General features: G+C 48.1%; 10 protein-coding genes across 10 annotated transcripts; 4 read left to right on the plus strand and 6 right to left on the minus strand.

Moving 5' to 3' along the window:
- Nucleotides 1-4: 4 nt before the first annotated feature.
- GL50803_0014560 (uncharacterized protein) lies at nucleotides 5-637 on the minus strand (the record flags this gene model as incomplete). Its single annotated transcript, XM_038045774.1, has 1 exon — nucleotides 5-637. One exon carries the CDS (start codon nucleotides 635-637, stop codon nucleotides 5-7), a length of 633 nt encoding a protein of 210 aa, XP_037901595.1.
- A 12-nt stretch (nucleotides 638-649) lies between these two features.
- On the plus strand, nucleotides 650-1,249 carry GL50803_007825 (uncharacterized protein; the record flags this gene model as incomplete). The annotated part of the gene is made up of 1 exon (XM_001706400.1): nucleotides 650-1,249. The coding sequence occupies one exon, from the start codon at nucleotides 650-652 to the stop codon at nucleotides 1,247-1,249; it is 600 nt and encodes a 199-aa protein (XP_001706452.1).
- A 90-nt stretch (nucleotides 1,250-1,339) lies between these two features.
- Nucleotides 1,340-3,361, minus strand: GL50803_0087202 (putative TPR repeat family protein; the record flags this gene model as incomplete). Its single annotated transcript, XM_001706399.2, has 1 exon — nucleotides 1,340-3,361. The coding sequence occupies one exon, from the start codon at nucleotides 3,359-3,361 to the stop codon at nucleotides 1,340-1,342; it is 2,022 nt and encodes a 673-aa protein (XP_001706451.2).
- Nucleotides 3,362-3,424: 63 nt separating this feature from the next.
- Nucleotides 3,425-4,006, minus strand: GL50803_0061627 (uncharacterized protein; the record flags this gene model as incomplete). The annotated part of the gene is made up of 1 exon (XM_038046290.1): nucleotides 3,425-4,006. One exon carries the CDS (start codon nucleotides 4,004-4,006, stop codon nucleotides 3,425-3,427), a length of 582 nt encoding a protein of 193 aa, XP_037901596.1.
- Nucleotides 4,007-4,046: 40 nt separating this feature from the next.
- On the minus strand, nucleotides 4,047-5,990 carry GL50803_007829 (Coiled-coil protein; the record flags this gene model as incomplete). Its single annotated transcript, XM_001706398.1, has 1 exon — nucleotides 4,047-5,990. The coding sequence occupies one exon, from the start codon at nucleotides 5,988-5,990 to the stop codon at nucleotides 4,047-4,049; it is 1,944 nt and encodes a 647-aa protein (XP_001706450.1).
- A 53-nt stretch (nucleotides 5,991-6,043) lies between these two features.
- GL50803_00103202 (uncharacterized protein) lies at nucleotides 6,044-10,129 on the plus strand (the record flags this gene model as incomplete). The annotated part of the gene is made up of 1 exon (XM_001706397.1): nucleotides 6,044-10,129. One exon carries the CDS (start codon nucleotides 6,044-6,046, stop codon nucleotides 10,127-10,129), a length of 4,086 nt encoding a protein of 1,361 aa, XP_001706449.1.
- A 13-nt stretch (nucleotides 10,130-10,142) lies between these two features.
- Nucleotides 10,143-11,468, minus strand: GL50803_007831 (uncharacterized protein; the record flags this gene model as incomplete). Its single annotated transcript, XM_038046344.1, has 1 exon — nucleotides 10,143-11,468. The coding sequence occupies one exon, from the start codon at nucleotides 11,466-11,468 to the stop codon at nucleotides 10,143-10,145; it is 1,326 nt and encodes a 441-aa protein (XP_037901597.1).
- A 10-nt stretch (nucleotides 11,469-11,478) lies between these two features.
- GL50803_0023447 (uncharacterized protein) lies at nucleotides 11,479-16,401 on the plus strand (the record flags this gene model as incomplete). Its single annotated transcript, XM_001706396.1, has 1 exon — nucleotides 11,479-16,401. The coding sequence occupies one exon, from the start codon at nucleotides 11,479-11,481 to the stop codon at nucleotides 16,399-16,401; it is 4,923 nt and encodes a 1,640-aa protein (XP_001706448.1).
- Nucleotides 16,402-16,496: 95 nt separating this feature from the next.
- GL50803_0013720 (uncharacterized protein) lies at nucleotides 16,497-18,086 on the plus strand (the record flags this gene model as incomplete). Its single annotated transcript, XM_001706395.1, has 1 exon — nucleotides 16,497-18,086. The coding sequence occupies one exon, from the start codon at nucleotides 16,497-16,499 to the stop codon at nucleotides 18,084-18,086; it is 1,590 nt and encodes a 529-aa protein (XP_001706447.1).
- Nucleotides 18,087-18,833: 747 nt separating this feature from the next.
- On the minus strand, nucleotides 18,834-19,277 carry GL50803_00117436 (Ankyrin repeat protein 1; the record flags this gene model as incomplete). The annotated part of the gene is made up of 1 exon (XM_001706392.1): nucleotides 18,834-19,277. One exon carries the CDS (start codon nucleotides 19,275-19,277, stop codon nucleotides 18,834-18,836), a length of 444 nt encoding a protein of 147 aa, XP_001706444.1.
- Between the last annotated feature and the right edge of the window lie 253 nt (nucleotides 19,278-19,530).

A 19,530-nucleotide genomic window follows, 5' to 3' on the forward strand; every position in this document is an offset into this window, starting at 1 on the left:
AGGATTACGGATTATCCAGCAGGTCTAGGTATTGTTCTAGCTCTTGAGTAGACCGGATTTCCCGGGCTCGACGGTGACTCAGGGGCACATCACCATTCATCACTTCCAACCGCGTAGGGCCTGTTCGCATAATGTATGCCCTATTCATCCTTTCTACATATTTGTCTATTGCGTGCTGATTCTTCTCTGCCAACTCCCTAGCAGAGTATGTAGCCCGTTGTGCTTTTTTCTGTGGGGGGTTTTTGACGACTAGGACCTCATTCCTTGGCGCTTTTTCTGTACTTTTTTCACCAGAAACAGGGTGATCTAGCATGCTCTTGGATAGAACTGAACTAGCAACGGATTCACGTATGCTATCTGTGCTGGTTTTGGTGGTCGGGTCCTTGCTCACAGTTCTCCCCAATAGAGATGGCTCTCTACTACGATTGGTTGTAGAGATAGATGAAGATTCATCTCCAACCAAACAATCGTGAATTCCTTGGAGCACTGACAATAGATACTTGACACTAGTAAGGTTAGGAACAGGAGTGCTTGAGCCATCCAACAAGGCACTGCAGATGTCTTCTATTTGTTCATCCGATGCACAGAGCGCGCGCTGATCAGATAGCGCACACAGAATACGAAAGCAGGAGGCCATACTAAAAAACAAATGCAGACCTACTACTGCGCGGACATATCTCCTACCCTGGCCGAGCTTGCTCTGTCAGAGGCCAGACACTACAGGGAGATAGGAAAAACCAAGACTGCATTGAGCCGTTATGACACTTACATCTGGTTGCAGCGTCGTTTTTTGAACCAGTCGACGGATGATCATGAACAGAAAGACATATCAAAGGCCATCCGACAAGCCAAGACTGAACGAGACGCCATTCGATCAAGGAGGGTTCCTGTGCACACAGGTCCTCTTCGCTCTTTCAAGTATTGTAATTGGTCTCTTGAAGGAACCCACCGTCAACGGCTCTATACACCTGCAGCCACGGGTCTTTACATGACCATGCACCTGGTGGGCCCTACTAGCGTGGAGAAGAAGCGCTACCTTCAAGACTTTACTGACACACTTCCATGTCAACACCTTTACACGGCTCCAAGTTCTGCGTGGGGCGCACGTTCGCTATTTACTAGTAGTGGCTTGACAAGCTTGAAGCCCATGGACGCCGTTGTTGGCGGTCAATACAGGCCAGAGGTGGTTCACACAAGCCTGATAGAAAACGAAACTGGACTAAAGGATGCATGCCATTCCACCATTTGACCACTGAAAGATATACTCAGCTGCTCCAGAGTATAGTAAATTCTTTCCCACAGGCATTGTGGGAGCAGCCAAACGTACCTGTCCCGATCTTCAATAGAACTGTAAAAACAGAGCCTTGAGGCTGCGCGCCTCTTCAGCGATCGTGGTGTGCTTTACAAATCCAATGTATGCCTGGGATCCTATAGTGGCCATCTCCTTTCCATAAACAATCACTTCATCCAAGAAGAAAATGACTCTGTCTATGAGGGCTTCGTCTGGAGGCCCGCCCATTGACATCGCGGATGCCTCTGCCAGCGCTAGAAGAGGGCGCTTGCTGTATAGCCATGTGTCTGGACTCAAACGCTTGGACACGGGTTCGAGTCCCTTAATTATTCTATTTATGCCGAAGTTTATGTTTCCACGGACGGTGTAGAGTGTCCCTATCACTAAGTTGATCACGCAAAGGTGTAAGGGTGGATGCACGTCCATCCCCTCTGTCTGCTCCAACCTCTCCTTCTCGGCGACGTCCACAATGTGCATTAACGTCTCTGCTTCTTTGTTTAAATTGATAAGAATAAGCCCCACGCATAGATTAGCAAGTGCCACGGCTGAAATGGAAAGAATATCGGAGGGGGGTGTTGCATCGACGACAAGCTTGTATTCCTCTGTTGCCTTGCCATACTCTTCTGCAGCGAAGGAGATATGCGCTGTGTTGAGATAATAAGTGGGGTCCATATGTATTAGGTCTTCCTGTGCCTTTAATACTGAGCTTGCTGCCGTATAGCGGCCCATCTCATAGAGGATGCCACATTGCCAGCAGACCATTGGGACGAAAAGCCCAAACTTCTGATCAAATTGTTGAGTAAGAGTGTTGTACTGCATCTCTTCGGGAGACATCTCTGTGAGGCGGGCACTTGTGAATCCACCCAGTGACAACTTGGCTTCTTTCTGGTCTGCATTACCTCTCAGCTCAATTATCTCATTCTTGATTCGCCGAATGGCCGCTGCATAGCGCGTTTTCAATGTGTCAAGCTTAATATAGCTCTCCTCAGGTGAGGTGGCACAACTCACTACAGCTTCAAAGAAGGAAAGCTTATCCGGGTCGAGTGATGAGACTGCAAGTTGTCTGTTGCCCGCGATGAGATCTGCAGCAAGGTCAAACAACCCATACTGTATGTAGATTGTAATAAGGTTAGAGAACGCCTCAACCGGAAAGGGCGGCTGGGTGATCAACCATTGAAGCTTCTCAGTGGTAGCATTGGGATCTTTCTCCATTTCTGCCAGAGCTCTATTGTGCAGTGTGACGGGGTCTAGATCCTCCAGATTGCGCGGAGGCATAGAGTCCAGTGCATTGAGATGTGCCTCTTTATCTCCAAGGATCCACGCTACTGCTGACTTGAGATTAAACGCCTCAATGAGGGATGATGCCAGGACCTCGTTGGGGCGTGCCTGATAGCTCATCATTGTGGCTCTTGCAACCTCGTCAGTGGCAGCAAACCGATTGGCTGCATCAGCAAGGTCGGGATATAACTTGGCGGATAAGCTTACTAGCTCATTTAGCGTACGAAGACAGAGGGGGAAGTTGTTTTCTCGATAGCACGCAAGAGCCTTAGCAAAATATATTCTAGGGTCTGGTTTGATTGCAAGCGCTGCATTGTATTGCTCTATAGCCTCGGTATATTTCTCAGCCTTTAGCAGGGCGTTCCCTTTGAGGCAAAAAACACATGGGTCATCTGTTGGGCGCTTTGTGAGTGCGTCGATGAGGGTAGCCAGCCCGAGGCTATCGTCCAGCTCATGTTTTGCATACGCCTTGATGACCATGGCGTTGTGTGAGTCGTCCTTAATGGTTAAGGCCTCTTGAACCATCCCAGCTTTGAGGCGGGCATTAGCTAGAGCAAGCTGGTAGCGCTCAGATGTTGGATGGCGCTGGCAGAGCTCTTGGTAAAGGCTGACTGCATCTTCGTAGTTCCCAGCAGAATAGTTGCAGAAGGCCAGAAGCGACAGAGCTGCTCTATTGCCTGGGTGCTGGGCCAACTGGTCCTTCAGGATCTCAATTGCCTGATCCCACTCCTGGTCCCGGATGATAGAGTATATGGTCGAGGTGAGCTTACCCTCTTGGATCAGCGGTGGCATTTTTTGGGTTGCCAACAGGAAATTTACTTTGTCCACGCGTGTCATGGCCGCCAGTGCTGTCGGTTATAGGCCATTCATATACTCTCCAGTGAGTGGATTGTATCCATACCCTCCACGCTTGGCAAGTTCACGCTTACGCAACTCTGCCCTCTCACGGGCACGCTCGTCTTCACGAGCCGCCTGTTCTCCGTCCGCTCCACTATTGTACTCATGGGTTAAGAGGTTAAAGTTTGCGCCACTTAGATTCTTGGTGTTGCCACGCTCCCTTAAACGATTGAGATGATCTTGCTTTTCCTGCTCCTCCGCTTCTACCCGCTCAGCTATTCGCCGAGACCGTTCCATAGCAGCCTCGCCTCGAGCTCGTAAGTAGTTTTCACGGCGCAACCTTTCCTCCTCGCGCCTGTTCCGTTCGATATCTAAAATGTTATCAGCAAATCTGTGATGTTCATCAATGTATGCAGCAGAGTTTTGCGAGGCATGGTTGATGAATCCGGGATCCTCGTATTGGCAGTAATCCTCACGTCTCTGTGCAAGCCGCAACTTTTCCATATAATCTCTGTCTTGGAGAGCGCGACGCTCCTCCCTGGTCATTGGCTTTATCCGCTGTCCAATAACTATGTCTTCGTCAACGATGCGACGGCTCATTTGAAGATTGCCCGGTAAATTTTTAAAATTTGGATTTTTATTATAGGCCTGTTTCGGTGTCCCGGTAGGCGTCGCGTAGGATATCTTGTAACTTGACACTCATCTCTGAGAGGCTTTCCAAGACACTTATGTTACTAGGTAAATCTGAGAGACGATCCATGTTAACTCTACCGGTGGCGTCCTCTTCGAACAGCCGCTGCATTCTCCTAGGGCTGTGCTTGGAGTTCTTGTCTAAGCGCGTAGGTGATCCCTTAAAGGAGGCGTGCGATGCACGAGGAGAGGAAGGTGTCGCCTCCTTTGTCTCTGCAACCAATTTCTCTTTAAAATCTAAACAGGTGTACTTCTTCAATCTTTCATTGAGTATATTGTTCTTCAGATTAAGTGATTGATTCTGCTCCTTTAGTGTTGCGATCATGTTTGCTGCCAGTTTCATGTGCACTTGCATCTTGCGAAGGAGTTCAATAGAGTCCGGCTCAACAGACTCACCGTCCAGCATGAGCGCAATTTTCTTTTTGAGTCTATCATTCTCAACCTCTATTTCTGCTAGTTTTGTTTGCAACAGTGCAATAGTTTCCTTGTCAGCAGTTATTCGCTTGTTCTTTTCCAGAACGCGGTCATGGTCCTGCTGCAGCTCCTCCAGTTTGAGACTTATCTCCTCAAGTTTTGCCTTATAGCTATTGTTCTCAAGCTCTAGTGTCCGTGAGCACTCTGCAGCACGTCTCATTTGCTCCTTCATATCTTTAATCACGTCTTCGTACCTTTGCAATGATGCAGCTTTGGCATCGTCCAGAAGAGGGTTTGGCTTGGCTCGTTCCAGGTCTGCATTGAGGCCCTTTAACCTGGTGGCCTCCTGGTCAGCGATTTGAAGGGCAATGGTGAGCTTGGACAGGGTTGCATTCAGATTTGAAATTTCTACTACCTTTGCAGCAAGGTCATCTTTTACAATCTGCAGCTCTTTCTCTGCATCTAAGGCACGTTTTCGCAATGACCCCTCCACGTCTGTCTGCTGGGCTTGAAGTTCAGATTGGAGTGAGGCAGTTCTTCTCTTTTCTGCGATAATTGCGCTCTTTAATACAGATATGTCTCCTAGTAACTCTTCTATTTTCGCTTTATATTCTACTGAAGCCCGAGAGAGCTCGTCAACCTTCTTTTCTGCCTTTTTCCGTAGCTCTTCTGCTTTCTCCAAGTCTGCACGTGCAGACTCCTTAGTATTGCATAGCTTCAGACGAAGCTCTTCCACGTCGTGTTTGTACTTTGCAACGGATCTCTCTAGATCCTCTTCCTTGAGCTGGAGTTCACGCTGGAGAGTTGTTATTTTGTGCTGCATGTCACTTTTGGTGGTTCTTTGCCGTTCAGCTGACAGGGACTGCGCATTCTCAAGCTCCTTGCGCAGTGAATCTCGTTCTATCTGCAGGGAAGCAACCTCTTGCTGCAACTTGACCAAAGTCTCATGGAGGCTTAAAGCATCAAGCCGAGCTTTCTCTGCTTCTTCTTTACTGTCCCTGCTTTCTTTGGCTGCATTCTCTGCTTTTTCTTCCATCATCTTGTGTTGCATCTCATATCTTTCTATTATTATTTGATTGGCTGTCGCCTTTTTAGTTGCCTCGGACTCTTGTGTCCTAATTGCCTGTAGCTGTATGGTAGTGTCAGACAGTTTCTGAGACAGGTCTGCTATTTCTAACCGCGCCTTATGGAGTTCTGTCTTTAGGCTTTTGTTCTCTGTGACAGTTATGTCATAGTGCAAGAGCTTCTGGTCCAAGATAGCTAGCTGATTTATCGCTGTTCCGGCTCGCTCCTTTTCCTTCTTCAAGTCGTTTGAGAGCGTATTTAGCTCCGCCTCAAGAATGTCGATTGTCTTGTCGCGTTCCAACAGAAGCGCGTAGTTATAATTAAAATCATCTGTCAGCTTCTTATTAGCTTGACGCTCTGCATTCAGCTGGGCCTCTATGTCACGGGCAAGGTTGAGGAGCAGGCCTTGATCCATAAAGTGTAAAATTTAATCCTGGTTCACCCTGCTCTTTACAATCGGATATAGCCATGTTTTTTCTTCGTGGAGAGCGATCTGCATGGCTGAAACCCGCAGCACTGCCGCGATACCTTCAGTATATGCCCGACGGGTGGGTTGACGTGACAGACACGAAGCACACAGAGTTATCGGTATTCACCCCATCTACTGTCTTCTACATCCCACAATTCGTGCAATCTGACGGTGCCGCGCCTTCTGCTATTGCATATGATTATAATACATCTATGCTTTACCGATTTTCGGACCTAAGTCACATGGAATCGAGTCCACTTGGGTTGGACTCTGCGGAGAAGGCCGCCTGCTGTGTCTTTCGCGGAAATGAGTATCTGGTACTCCTTATAAAGAGTACGGCAAAGCTGTATGCACTTGCACCTGGCCAGCCCCCGCGCTACTTGGACAAAGCAACCATCTATGAACGCATCGAATACATATATCTTGTATCATGTGATTCGAATCTATATTTAGTTAGCCAATCCGACAAGTCTATTAAGCTTCGCGGCCTGACTCCTGCAGACCCGTCAAGCCCAAACTTACACCTGAGAAATATATCTGTTTTGCTTCAGCCGATTGAGTCTCAGCGAGAGTCAGTGACCGGTCTCAAAGCAGGGGTTGGGCTATCTTCTGCCTTAAGAGTGTCTAAACTGCACTATGCTTTTCCCTTCCTACACAGGTACATTGCCATTTTGTACACTCCTTCTTTAGACCTTACTGACTCATTAGATCCTAAGAAGGTAGCGATGCTTCCCGTCCGGATATTGTTGATAGATCCCGTGCTCATGTCCGCAGACCACGTTGCCCACGAAGAGCCTGTTTCTAGACTGGATATGATGATTCATAAGATTCTTTCCTTTCAGCTTTACCTCCTGGCGAGGATAGGACCTGATGACTTAAAGCAGCGAGCTCATAGACTAAGTGCAACTGTGCGAAGGTATAACGACTTTATCGAAACAGGGCGTATAACTCTTCCAGATGCTATTCACGTCTGCTTTGATATCTCGAAAGATAAGCAATCTAGGGATGATCTAAATCTGGGGGTTTCTTCCATCGTGGATCCCCAGCTCACCCGCCACACACCCCCGACAGATCCCATAGCAGAAACACCGGTCATAGGGGATGAATCCAGCTTATTTGGCTCCGCTCGCAAAAGCGTTCAGCAATCTATACGCAGCCTTCCCGATGAAGAGCACTCCAGCCCTACTAAGGACTGGATTAACCCAGGCGAGACACTAAGGAATACTCTTCTCAAAGAAGGGGGATCGCGGGCCTTCAGTCCTGCAATGGAATGTCCTCCTGCGCTTATTGACACATCTAGTAGAGAAGCTCATGCAGCAGGTGAGAGGCTACACTCGCTGGACTCAACTATGCAGCTCACAGACATACAGATGCAGTCTAAGGTCACGCACGGGACGTCCAAGCTCTCTCAAGATGTGTATAAGCCTTCTACATCCACTGTGTCTGTGCACACGCTTCAAGCTCCTGAAGGTTCTGACTCTGGTGCTATGATGGCTCTAATCACAAATCTCTCTGGTCTGGTCGAGGCTCAGCAAGAGAAGAGCCGTGCAATGGATGCTCGAATATCTGAGCTATCTACCGCGCTCTCCTCGGCCACAGAGACTATAAAGCGCCTCGACCTAGAAAACGGTGAGCTCAGGGAGCGGGTCGTGTACCTGGAGGAGGTTCATAACTCTAATATGAAAGGACCCCGAGCCTTGACATATAATGATCTGGGCCAGCTAAAGGAAGAAGTATCCATCTATGCAATGACAGACATTATCTCTACGTTCGATCGGCTGGCGGACAAAGTTGACTCGGATACAAACAATCTCAAAACAAAATTGTTCACAATGATTGACAAAGAGATAGGTGCTAAAGTTGAGTCATCACTTCGTCAAACTCTTGAATCTTTAGAAATGAAGCTCAGACAACAGCTCGATAAGGATTTAGAAGCCCTTACGTCTGGCTTAAGTTCCTCCATAGAAACGCTTAAGTTGGAAGTCGTCTCCAAAGAGACCATATCAAAATTGCTTAGCTCAGTCGTTGAGACAAACGAGGAGAGACTGTCCAGTGTGGTTAATGAGCTCTCCATTAGTCAAGAGAGATCTATTGAAGACACAACTATTCAATTGGGAAAGCTAGCTAATGAGATTGCAATTGAAAACGCAAGAACAACCTCTCTCGAAACCAATATTGAGAAGGTGTGGGCGTCCATGCATGCTCTCGAGAGGGAATGTGCTGCATCGCTGCCACTCCATTTAGAGAGTCACTTTCGGAGTTTTATGAACACTATGTTAACCACTGAGACCACACCAGTATTTAGGGCCTTTTTCAATCGTAGCCTTGAAGAGTACATGACATCTGCAGGAAGCTTAACTAACAATCCACACATTAAAAATATAGAAAAGCGGCTGGAGGAGGAAGCTCGTAGCATGCGTTCTGAGTTCAGGAGCGAGATCAATGAGCTTGCAACGAGCCTCAAAAGAATCAATCTAGAAGCGGCGTTACCTCATTCTTCTCTCACTGATGCCACACTCAAAAGGCTTGCAGAGCAGATAGAGGCCCAAAATGAATCCATACTGAGCTTGCAGATACAGGTTGGCGCCGCAGCAACAAATGCTGCAGCGGCAACCACAGCGTCATCTCTTGTAGATAGCAAGACAGCAATCTTCAAGTATATTATTCAAAGGCTAAACACAGACTACCTTCCTACCTTTGCTGCTGATGTAACAGCAATTGTTATTCAACGCGTCAAGGATGACCTGGAGTCAGATAGGGCCACGGCGGATAACCGCGCACTTATAGAGGAAGTCGTTACTAGCAGCAGAATAATCAACCAAATAGAGACACTGTCAACTAGAACGTATGTTAACTTGCTGGATAAGATACCTGGAATTGTGGACCAGGAACTAAAGGAAAAGATGCCTCACCAAATAAACGAGCAGATCGCTAAGCATCTCGCAGAAGAGATATACTCTCTGAAAAATATTTCGTTCCTTGACACTCTGTATGCACGAATCGCTGAAATGATGGCCAAGGAGGGCAAGATGCAAGAGAGTATTGTGTCCTCTGTAACTATGAATATTCTACAGGAGCTGTCTCGCATTTCAAACATTGACTCTCCTCTATCTCCGCTGGCCCAGTTTAAGACCGGTTTGGTTTCCCAGATGGGCAACATGATAAAGGAATATATGAGAGAGTATGCTTCCAATCACTTAAAGCCATCGCTCGTTACACAAATGGAGTCTATGGTTATGACTTTGGGTGGCACGCAGCGCATGTCCAGCACCCTGGGCGGGGTAGAAGAGGCCACGCGGACATTCGCACATCAAGATTCCCATGCAATTGAAGGAGGCGCAATTCTATCGAGGCTAAAAAGCCTTGAGAAAAGGGTTGACCTTGCTATGACTAGCTCACACGATTCCAGTCGTGAGGGAGGTACTTCTGCTGAGATCATTGACGAGTTTTCCAAGGTCTACCTGGCAATGGAAAAGCAAAGGAAGGATATCAAAGCGGTTCAATTGATGGCTAAGGCATCCCAGGATAAGTGTGACGAATTAAACGTCCATGTAGAAAAGCTGGAAAATAAAACAGATAAGTTGCACCACCTTCTATTCAACCCAAAATCGGTGAAGGGGAGTAATATAGAGATGATATTAGCCAGAGTTGACAACGTCATGCTAAAGCAAACAAAGCTCGAGGGTGAAGTAAGAAGCGATGTCAAGGAGCTTAAGGAGTCGATCGTCTACATGGACAGATACGTTGACAAGCTACGAGTGAAGTTTGATGCCACTGATAAGAGTTCTAGTGATGGATTGGAGCTGCACTCGGCAGGTCATGTTTCTGAGCACGGAGGAGTAGATAGCCTGACTGTTTCACAGCTCCGAGGGTCACGGCATGGGATAGGAAGCCAGCATGGCATTATGACAACCCCGCTCGTCGACCGCTTGTGTCTCTTTATGTATGGAATTGCACGTGTATTGCAGATAAAGATGGGAGGTAGATACTATGGGAAAGCAATCCTTGAATGTGATAAGCAAGATATCCGTGAGGTGATTAACATCTTGGAGCGCACGGTAATAGACTACGTAAACTTTGAATAGGTGCTACTTCCAACTAATCTCGTTCAGGATCTGGCTTGGCAAAGTCACGCAGTCTTCTCAAGCACACGTTATCGGCATCAATCATGAGGTCGTTTATTATCTTGCAGATGTCGTTGTATGTACGTGTCGATGCATTCATTGCCTTGCGATGCTTCTCTGAATGGTGCTGCAAGAACGGTCTCAGGTTGTCATGGTACCTTTCTCCTCCCCGGACAAATGGAAGGAGCATCTTTTCTCCTCCGTGCAAAGGGGTGCTAGTAGACAAGTAGGCGGCCCCTAGGACCTGCTTTAGAACTTGCAAGTTAACCAGGTGCACGTCATCAACGTAGAGCTCCCTCTGCCTATAAGGTGTGGTCCCCCCTCCTGGAGCAGCCACCCAATACTTCTTGTCTGATAACCCCCTGTACACCAAGGATGCAATTATATCAATGATTGCGTTAGCATGTGCGATCCTCTGGAGACACTCTTGACTATTGGCTTGCTTTCTGGAATATAACGCTATCTTCGATCGATCCGACTCCTTCGGGAGGGCCTTTCCATCCATAATGTCTGCAATCTCTGCTGGATGCAGTGCTTCTGAGACACTGCACGACCATCTAGGTAAGAGTATGTTGATTTTGCGTGTATAGTTACGAATTCTTTCCAGATCTTCATGTATCTTACTTACCAGTTCTGGGACGGATTCTTCTATAGACAGAGATCCTTGCGTTTGAGGAAGGGTCCTAGTGCGGCTCTGTGGCCGCTGGTTAAGTGATAGAGCTTTCTGGATGGGTGCTGCACCCTTGGCTCCGCCTCTGGAATCGCTTAGCTTGTGTGTCCCTTTGTTACTCACTACACCTTCTTTTGTAACGCTTTCAGCACATAAGTGAATGCCTGAGACATTGATAGAGGTAAAAAGGGCAACGTGTAGGAGGCGAGAAATTAACACAACGTAGCAAATTGCTAAAGCCATAGTATGGCCATCAAAGTCTGCCACAGCCCTACAAAGGTCGGCGGTGTGAACATGAGTACGTGTGATAGAGAAAGCAAATCCCATTTTGATGAGGGCGTTCTCCATGACCAAAAGAAAGTCCCGCGCTGTGGGACGGACTTTATCTCGACTTCTGTACTCCGCGGCAAGGGCTTGGAGCTGGGCAGATGGATCGGCAAGCTGGCCCCGGTAGTAATACACTGCTATTAGAAGGTCGTGTAGCGAGTAGAAAAGTGCAGAGACGTCCGATTTCTCAAGCATCTCTGAATTTGCTATTCCTCGGTAAAGAGTTTCTGGAGTCAAGGAAGTAATACCCGCGTGTTTCATGGCTCGCACCACACAGCCTATGGCTGTCTTGACAGTGGCCATGTTTTAAAAAATGACTTTTTTTGAACCCAACTATCTCGCCGAGGCTTTAAGCTTCCGATCACGCCTCACTATTGGCTTACACATCAATAAGACCAGTGCAGAGTTGTGTGCGCGAAATGGTATAGATTTGCTCCACTTTTTGCGGAATATGCCACCATATCGTGTACAAGCTCCTCTGACTGCAGACTACATCAATTACCAAGGAAGACGAACGTCTGCTGTGTTAAACAATCTCCAATTTAAGTTGTATCTAGTCGATGAACTAGCCTCTATTCCGCTTCGTGTTTCACAAATTGTCACACCAGCTCCTGACCAAGCAATAGCCAGCGCCAATGATACGCTCATTAAGAACGCTCTTGGACAATTAGTGCAGCACTTTCAGGGCTCATCACGCAACTCCACGTCCTCTTTGTCTACCAGCCTCCACTCTAGCACCATTGAAAGCATCTCGTCTGATATCCTCCGGGATATAGTTTCTGCATACGCCAATGCTGGCTTCGCCCAGTTTAGATGCTTTGAGCATGACTTCTTGGACAACCCCGTTGGGTATCTGGCTGTCTGTGCAATGACTGACTCTCGCGAAGAGAAGATAGCGGCTATTAAGAAAATAACCACAGGACTGCCCGCAGTTCTTCAAGGTGCTGTCTCTGGCATGTCTGACAACGACGTCTGCCTAACATTATTGATCATAGACCTTTATCCCACTGATCGATCGAGTCAGTATATCGATCCAGGATTACATAATGAACTAACACGTTATCGCGTCAAGCCGCTTTACCTCAATTTACAGCTGTTTCAGCAATACATTATGGAACCTTCAACGGACGTTAACATTACTGAGTATTTGCAAAGCACGCATACTAAACGCTACTTCGAGTACTTATTTTCATGTGAGGGCTTCGCCGCAGATATGTACAGTGATATTGTCTGGTCTCCCATGGCAATGGATCCATCCAGCGAGGATAAAAAAGGTCTCTATGCACGCCCCACGGTCTCAGACCTGATTGTTAAGCAAAGCAATGTACTCTTCAGCTTTTTCAACACGGTGTTCTCATACTATCTAAAGACCATCTTGATCCCATTCCTGGCTTCGAAACTATTTAACATCTCTGAAAGCTGCGAGGAGACAGTTAGCGTAGGGAAGAAGATGGCCAATATTTTAGCCGGTCACCACACGTCCGCTAAGCAGGCAACTCGTACGGTTCCAGCACATGCTCATTTATCACAAGGAAAGGCATTCTATACGAAGTTCCCCATCGAGTACAGAATTCGCCGTCTGGCAGATTTACTCTTGCAATGCAACCTTATTGATGACGCTTGCGCGTACTACGAGACTTTGCTTCCAAGACAAAAGCATAAGGCGACCTCTCCTTTCGTGGCAGAGGCATATGAGGGTGCGGCCTTCGCTAGTTTACGCAAGTACTTTGCAAACTATTCGTTTGATAATGCGCATGTCCACATTTCTGCCGACGACACCTCAAAACTCCTGAAGTACTACGGAGAGGCGTTGCGCATCATTAACGATTGTTTATCGGACCCTACATTGGGACATGTGAGCCTTTGCAACGCCTCCTTGCACAGCCCTTTCCGGCTGTCTGGCCAAGTATTTAACTCTCCGTTACAAAACGCTGAAAACGGTCTGAGCCCCTTCACACCAACGCCCGCCTTTCAGACACGCATATCTGTCTATCGCCTCTTTGACTATAAGCGATATCTTGAGATAATGGCGGCCTTGGTGTACACTGTGTCGGGACAGAGCTTCCATTTGGTGGAAAAGACCTTTTCCTACGCTATTCCTCACACGATCAACTCTCTCACAGCAGCGCTTTCCTACCTGGTTTCTAGCTTTCTTCTCTGTGAGGCACGATATGTACGCCTGGGAACAGAGTCGGCATTCAGAGCAGGCGCACTTTTCTTTAACGACCGTCTTTTCAATCTAGCCTTTCTGTGCTTTACGTATGCCTTCATGAACTTAGATCGGCCTCATCTGCTGCCAGCACTTAAGACAGGATGGTGGTTTGCAACCGTTTATGAGTCAGAGCTCCTCTATTGCAGGACACGGGCGTTGCGTTCAGAAAGATTGGATCTACAGACTGCCGCAACAAAGGAGCCGACGCTGATTGATGCCCTTTCAAATAAGATTCTTCAGCTCCTTAAGAACACCACTTCTAAGCAGATGCAAACAGAACTATTCTATCCTAAGGACATCTCCTCTATTGTTAAGCATACGCCATCAACATTTTCTGACCCATCCTCTCCAATAGGTTCATGTTTTGCGTCTCTACAACGGCTCTTGATCACAAACCAGGTTGCCCTCCCCCAGCTCATGAGTCTCTTTTGTCTTCCCTTCTCTACGGCCAAAGAAATAGAAGAGCGTAGTCTTAGATTTTGCATCAAGAACGTCACACCCCCAGTACGCAACATCGGAGAAACCCCTCTGCGCTATACAGTTCGTTTGTTCAGCGACCTCATTCAGTCGACCAACGGGGATGCAGACTCTAGCATTAACACGTTCCTTAAAAAGGCGTTTACACCAGCACGGAAGTTCATTGTAAGAGACTACCTGGTCGACTTTTTGACCCATATTGCTCCGCGACTAACAAACTTTGATTACAAGGTACTCTTAAAAGCTGATGCAGAAAAGCTGAAGATAATCCACAAGGAGATACGGATTCCAAGCGTCTCTGTTAGCGGGCTTTATCACCCTAATATCAACCTTTCTTCTATTATCTTATTGGATAGCAAATCTCTCCCTTGTCCATTTGAGACTCTTCAGGGATTGGTGTATCACAAGCTGGCCAAAACCCAGCTACTGGATCAGCTAAATAACATCAAAGCAATACGAGCCGGCGAAACTGCTATGGCGATCTTCTGTCTCAGTAACGAATATCCGCTGCTGGATTATGATATTAAGAAAGTGGAGCTGTCGTTATGTTTTTATGATGAAAGCAACCGACCACTTCCTTCTGCTACCCTGGAGCTCAGAAGCAAAAACGCACTTGTGATACCGACCAAGATGGCCTTCATAAGCGGTAGCATTCTTCTTTGTGGGATCCCAATTATTATGCCGTCTGACACACGAACTATCTCAAAAATGGAGATCCGTGGTCTTCGAATTTCTTTTCTCCCCATAGATGTGCGTTCAACAGGGTCTCTTTCAAAGTCGTCTTCCTTTTCCAAGTCAAAATCCTCGCTACCCCCACTTACAACATCAACCGTTCCAAATGATGGGGCCACCACCCAGCAGACAGAGATTATTTTGGAAACTCCTGTCTCATTCCCCGTTCTTTCGCATGCTGCTGACATTGTGATATCCGTTGTATTTCCAAACTCACCAGTGCTTCCGGGGCAGATTGTCCAGGGGCAATTGGTAGTGAAGAACACTGGCCAGCGCGATGTTTCCAATCTGCTTATCTCCTCAAGCCATCAAGCATATTGTGTCTATGATCATGAGGCGTGTGTTTATCTGGATGAAGTAACACTAGAGTCGGACCAACATGAGGGTACGCTGTCTTCAAAACTAACAGATATCTCTCTTGAGGTGGCCCTCGATTTTATCTTCCCAAGCCCTCTAGCTGTATTATCAGAACTAGAGCAGATTGCAGCCACTCCTCACGAACAATCCGTACTGAAGCTGGATCTTGCAAGGCCTTACATTAAGAGGGTCTTGCAGAATTGTATGAAAGAGCTTATGATGCCTCCCATGCTCCAGGATAGATTGATCGTTTGCAGAAGGAGCCTAAGATCACGCGAGTCTATTGCGATTCCAATACTTCTTCTTATTCCACCTGGAGCGCAACCAGGAAAGCTCATTGTTGAATACTATCTAGGATACTCTATTACTGTTTGGCCTGTCGTGTCAGAAACTACTGCAGAGCTTCATATCCTCTCCGCAGCTAAGCCCAGTCTCCAAGGCCAGCCAAGTCTATCGTTACCTAGGGATGCGATTGCAAAGTCAGTTGCAGAAAAACAGCATAGCGTTAGAGCAATTCTTCCATCCGGTCAGGATGAGCTAGTTGCAGTAATACTCTCAAAGCGGTGCACTCCACCATCTCTGTGTAGACTCACTCTGGAGAAGAGTGGATTCACCTACACTGGAACGTTCCTCTGTGACCAGTACAAAGACTCATTGAGATTACTTCGGCAGCGCAGCCAGTCATTCACACCAACCCAACAAAATAAGGTGGGCATTCCACCGGACGCACTGGCCAATGAGGCCTTGATTAAGCAGACTAAGGATCTTGCAGGAATATCTCGATCGTCGCTATTAAAGCTACATGAGAACATTACATTGTTGCTTAAGCGGGCAGAACTACACAAATACGGCCCCAGCCTTTTACCCCTGGCATACAACTACCTAAAAAAGCAAAGTAACTTTTCATTTCAAGACCGAAACGATACTGCTTATAACCTAAATGAATTTCATAGCACAATCCTAAAGGACTTGCAGACAGTTCAAAGCGCCGTGCTCGATATGTACGTTAAAGAATTTTGTCAAGTAACGACAAGAGACTTTAGTCTGGTTTATTCTTCTGGGGACAAGGTGTTCTTAAATCGTGAATTCACCCCCACTGCTTCTCGTGACCCGCCTGGGCTGGGCCCTCTATCTGCAATGGTCCGATGCAATGCTGCAGCCGATGGTAAGGTAAGCTTTGACCTTGTTATGGTTAACCGGTCTCTTACCGTGATTAATACACACGTGTCTGCCAATATTAGTGGTCCTACCGGCCTGTTTTCCATGATAGGCCTCCAGACAATCATTGGGGAAATAGATTCATTTGAAGTAGCCATAGTGCCTTTTATGGCGTGTGCCTCTTCGATTGGAGAGTGCACAATCTCCGTCTCTGTCGACGCGACCGTCTCCGTGGGTTCTCTACAGAGAAGGGTCCCAGTAGTTGATTGTGGGCTCCGGCTTTCTCTCATCGTTGCATAGCTGGAGTAAATGTTCACCACTTGCTAACAGATCAAGCCATTACAAATTGTAAAACTACATAGCTGATATTTTTGTTGATACCTTGCCCGCGAGCGATGAGTTCGTTCTTATCTGCAGATACTCATAGCACTTTGGCGCCATATCTGTCAGCAGAGGTAACTCATAAGGATTTTCGTTCTGGGATCTACGGCGATAGCGCCTCAACCCAGAAAGGACAGCATCTGTTGAAGCACCAGAACCAATACATTGATGGCCTCTTAATAGATAAAGAGGCAGATCTTGCAAGTCATGTGCAGCGGATCTTCGATCTTAACGACCCAATAAGGCGCTTGTATCTGCTCTACCTTTCGCAACAAGCCGACATTACAGAGGTGGAGGTCTGCCTTTTAAAGGAGATCATGTGCCTGCGGGCCATTGTTGTGGGCTATCTAGAATACACCGATACATGGCATGAGCATCTCCAGGTACTACCGCTGAGCGCGTCATTTCGTACTCTAAGTGCAAGCCTAGCTTCTCGTCTGAGTGAAGAGTTGACAGAGAGGCTAGACAGGCTCACAAATACATGTGCAGTTCAGACAGTGGCACAAAGCATGACCAGTGTTCACACTCAAACCTTGAATCAAGGTTTGTCTAGAGCACTTGCTGCTAGTGGGTTAGCAGATGAAAGCGATGCACTCATCACAAGTGCTGTTTCTTCTAGCGGGGTCAGACTCCCAACACAGACACATAATCCGCTTGTTAGCAAAGTGAAGCAGTTACATGACCTTCTTGCAGAAAAAGAGGCCCGCATTGCAGAGCTTTCTACAGATCTCGCTGAGGCACGCCAACAAATAGCTAATCATCGCGATTCGTTACATATTACAGATTTGTATACGGAGAAGCAATCTGGCTTCTCTGGGCCATTTCCAGCCAGCCAAGATTCTAAGTTGGTTGTTAAACAGAGATCTACAAGCGCAGGGGTGTATACGGCAAAATCTGCATGTGAGCCGCTAGTAGCTCCATCTCAGAGAGCCTCTTCCATACCAGATCATCAAAATGCCCACAGTAATACCCAGACAATCGTCTCGGCTGAACTAGTGCCAAAGACAGTGCTAGTGAATCTACACAAGTCTATCTCGGAACGAGACACTCTTCTGGCAGAAAAATGTGAAATAATAACCACTCAACAGAAAGAGATTTCTTGGTTGAAGGAGATGTTGCGAATGCATGAAGCAGAAAAAGAAAGAGTTGCCCTACAGTCGACCACGTGCCACCAACCAGCTTCGCTCGTGCAATCTAATACTATAGAGTCTGATCACCCACTAGATAAGCGGAACAGTAGAGTGTCTTTTAGCATGGATGCTTCGACACCATCTAAGCGGGCTCGTTCTAAGAAGTCCCGAACAGTCGAGGCAATGATTGACGCCCTAGAGTTAGAGTCGCAGGTGATGTCCCTGAAAAACCAAATCTCTAAACTCCCCGCATCTGAAGATCTGGTTGAGGATGCGGTGACCCGCTTAGCATTCCTCGAGCAAGAACTTACTCAGAAGTCCATCAGCTTGACAGACCTTAAGGCCTCTGCAGGCTCACCTCTCAGCCAAGCCGTCTCTCCACAGGTTTTTGACGACGATATCTCCAGATTGATTGCTGATCACCAAGCGGTCTTTGCAACGGTTGAACGGTCCCTCTCACAAGCAACCAAATGATACGATTCACTCGACTCATTGACTACATCGAGTGCTGCGCCACTACCCTACGGGGGCGGGTACGCCCATCCACTGCCGCTCCAGAGGCAAGGTAGATTTCGTGGAGCCAGGGCGGCTCTCGCGGGGCCTGGCACCTGGCGTCCTGGGCGGTGCCGGGTCTGAGTGGGTGTGCGCCTTCAGCACTGTGGGCGTCCCCCGTCCCTCTTCTGGTACAAGGGATCGGTGATGCGTACCCCCTCGGTCTGCGTGCGATTGTCAGTGCCCGTGCCTCGTGGTGTCCCGGCTCTTTCAGCCCCAGCTGTCGCGGCGCCCTGCTCCGGCCATATCCCCACGAGGCCGCGTATTCTTCCATGGGACGGTCCTGGTTCCGTAGAGGCACGCCTGGGCCCACGATTCTCCCTGCGGAGGCCCCGTTGTCTGTGCTACTGGGGTCTGGGCCATCCGTCTGTACCGCTGCTTCAGGAGTCACATGAGTAAACTGCCTTTCACGTGGCTTTTTATAGAAGTAGACACTGATTGTAATCAACAGGGTCTAAAGATCTCTCGCCAATTGTACATGTCAGATCCTGTGGATTTTGGAATCCTTGGGTAGCATCCGTGCCCGGCTGATACGCGCGCCTCGGGCTCAGCAAGCCTGCCACCCTCCTCCTCTTGCCCCCTGCGAGGACGCCGCCACTGGCTAGACGCGTGCACAGCTTGTCCATCCGGCCCTTGAGAAGAGCCACATCACACGAGGAAGGGCGCCGTTTACTCGAGGAGAGAGGCGATTGCGTCGTGGCCATGCCTCCTTGCGATGTCGAGGGCGGTGGTGCCGGGCGGGAAGCCGAACCACTCGCGGGTGGTCTGCATGCCTTTCTCCTTGTCCATCAGGAGCCTCGCACACTCCAGGTGACCACTCTGCGCTGCATGCATGAGCGCTGTCCATCCATTGTTAGTCTTCATGCCGTCTTCTTTGTCTACTAGAAGCCTCACGCAGTCCGAGCAACCGTTGTCGGCTGCGTGCATGAGGGCAGTCCACCCACTGTTGGCCCTCATCCCGCCTTCCTTGTCCAGTAGAGCCTCCGCACACTCGCGGCGCCCATACTGTGCTGCATACATTAGGGCGGTCTTCCCATCATCCGTTTTCATGCCACCCTCCCTCTTCAGCAGAACCTTCACGGCTCTCAGGTTTCCATACTCTGCTGCTGACATGATGTCGGTCTCGACGAAGCCGTATTTCAGCAACAAAAAAGACGAGAGACTCAGCCCGCTCCCCCCTGTTGGCGGCAAAACTCTGCGGCGTCATCGAGGCTCCCATCGGAAGCAGACCCCTCGGTGTCCTGAGGGCGACGACTCATTTCCGAAGCCCCAAGCACGTCGCTCGGCATTTTTAACTTCGTCTGCTTGCAGGAAGACACTGCCACGGAAACACACACTTTGCTCTCTGCTTCACTGAGAACGGTTT

This window comes from Giardia intestinalis, chromosome 1, assembly GCF_000002435.2.
Source record: "Giardia intestinalis strain WB C6 chromosome 1, whole genome shotgun sequence".
Lineage (NCBI taxonomy): Eukaryota > Fornicata > Diplomonadida > Hexamitidae > Giardia > Giardia duodenalis.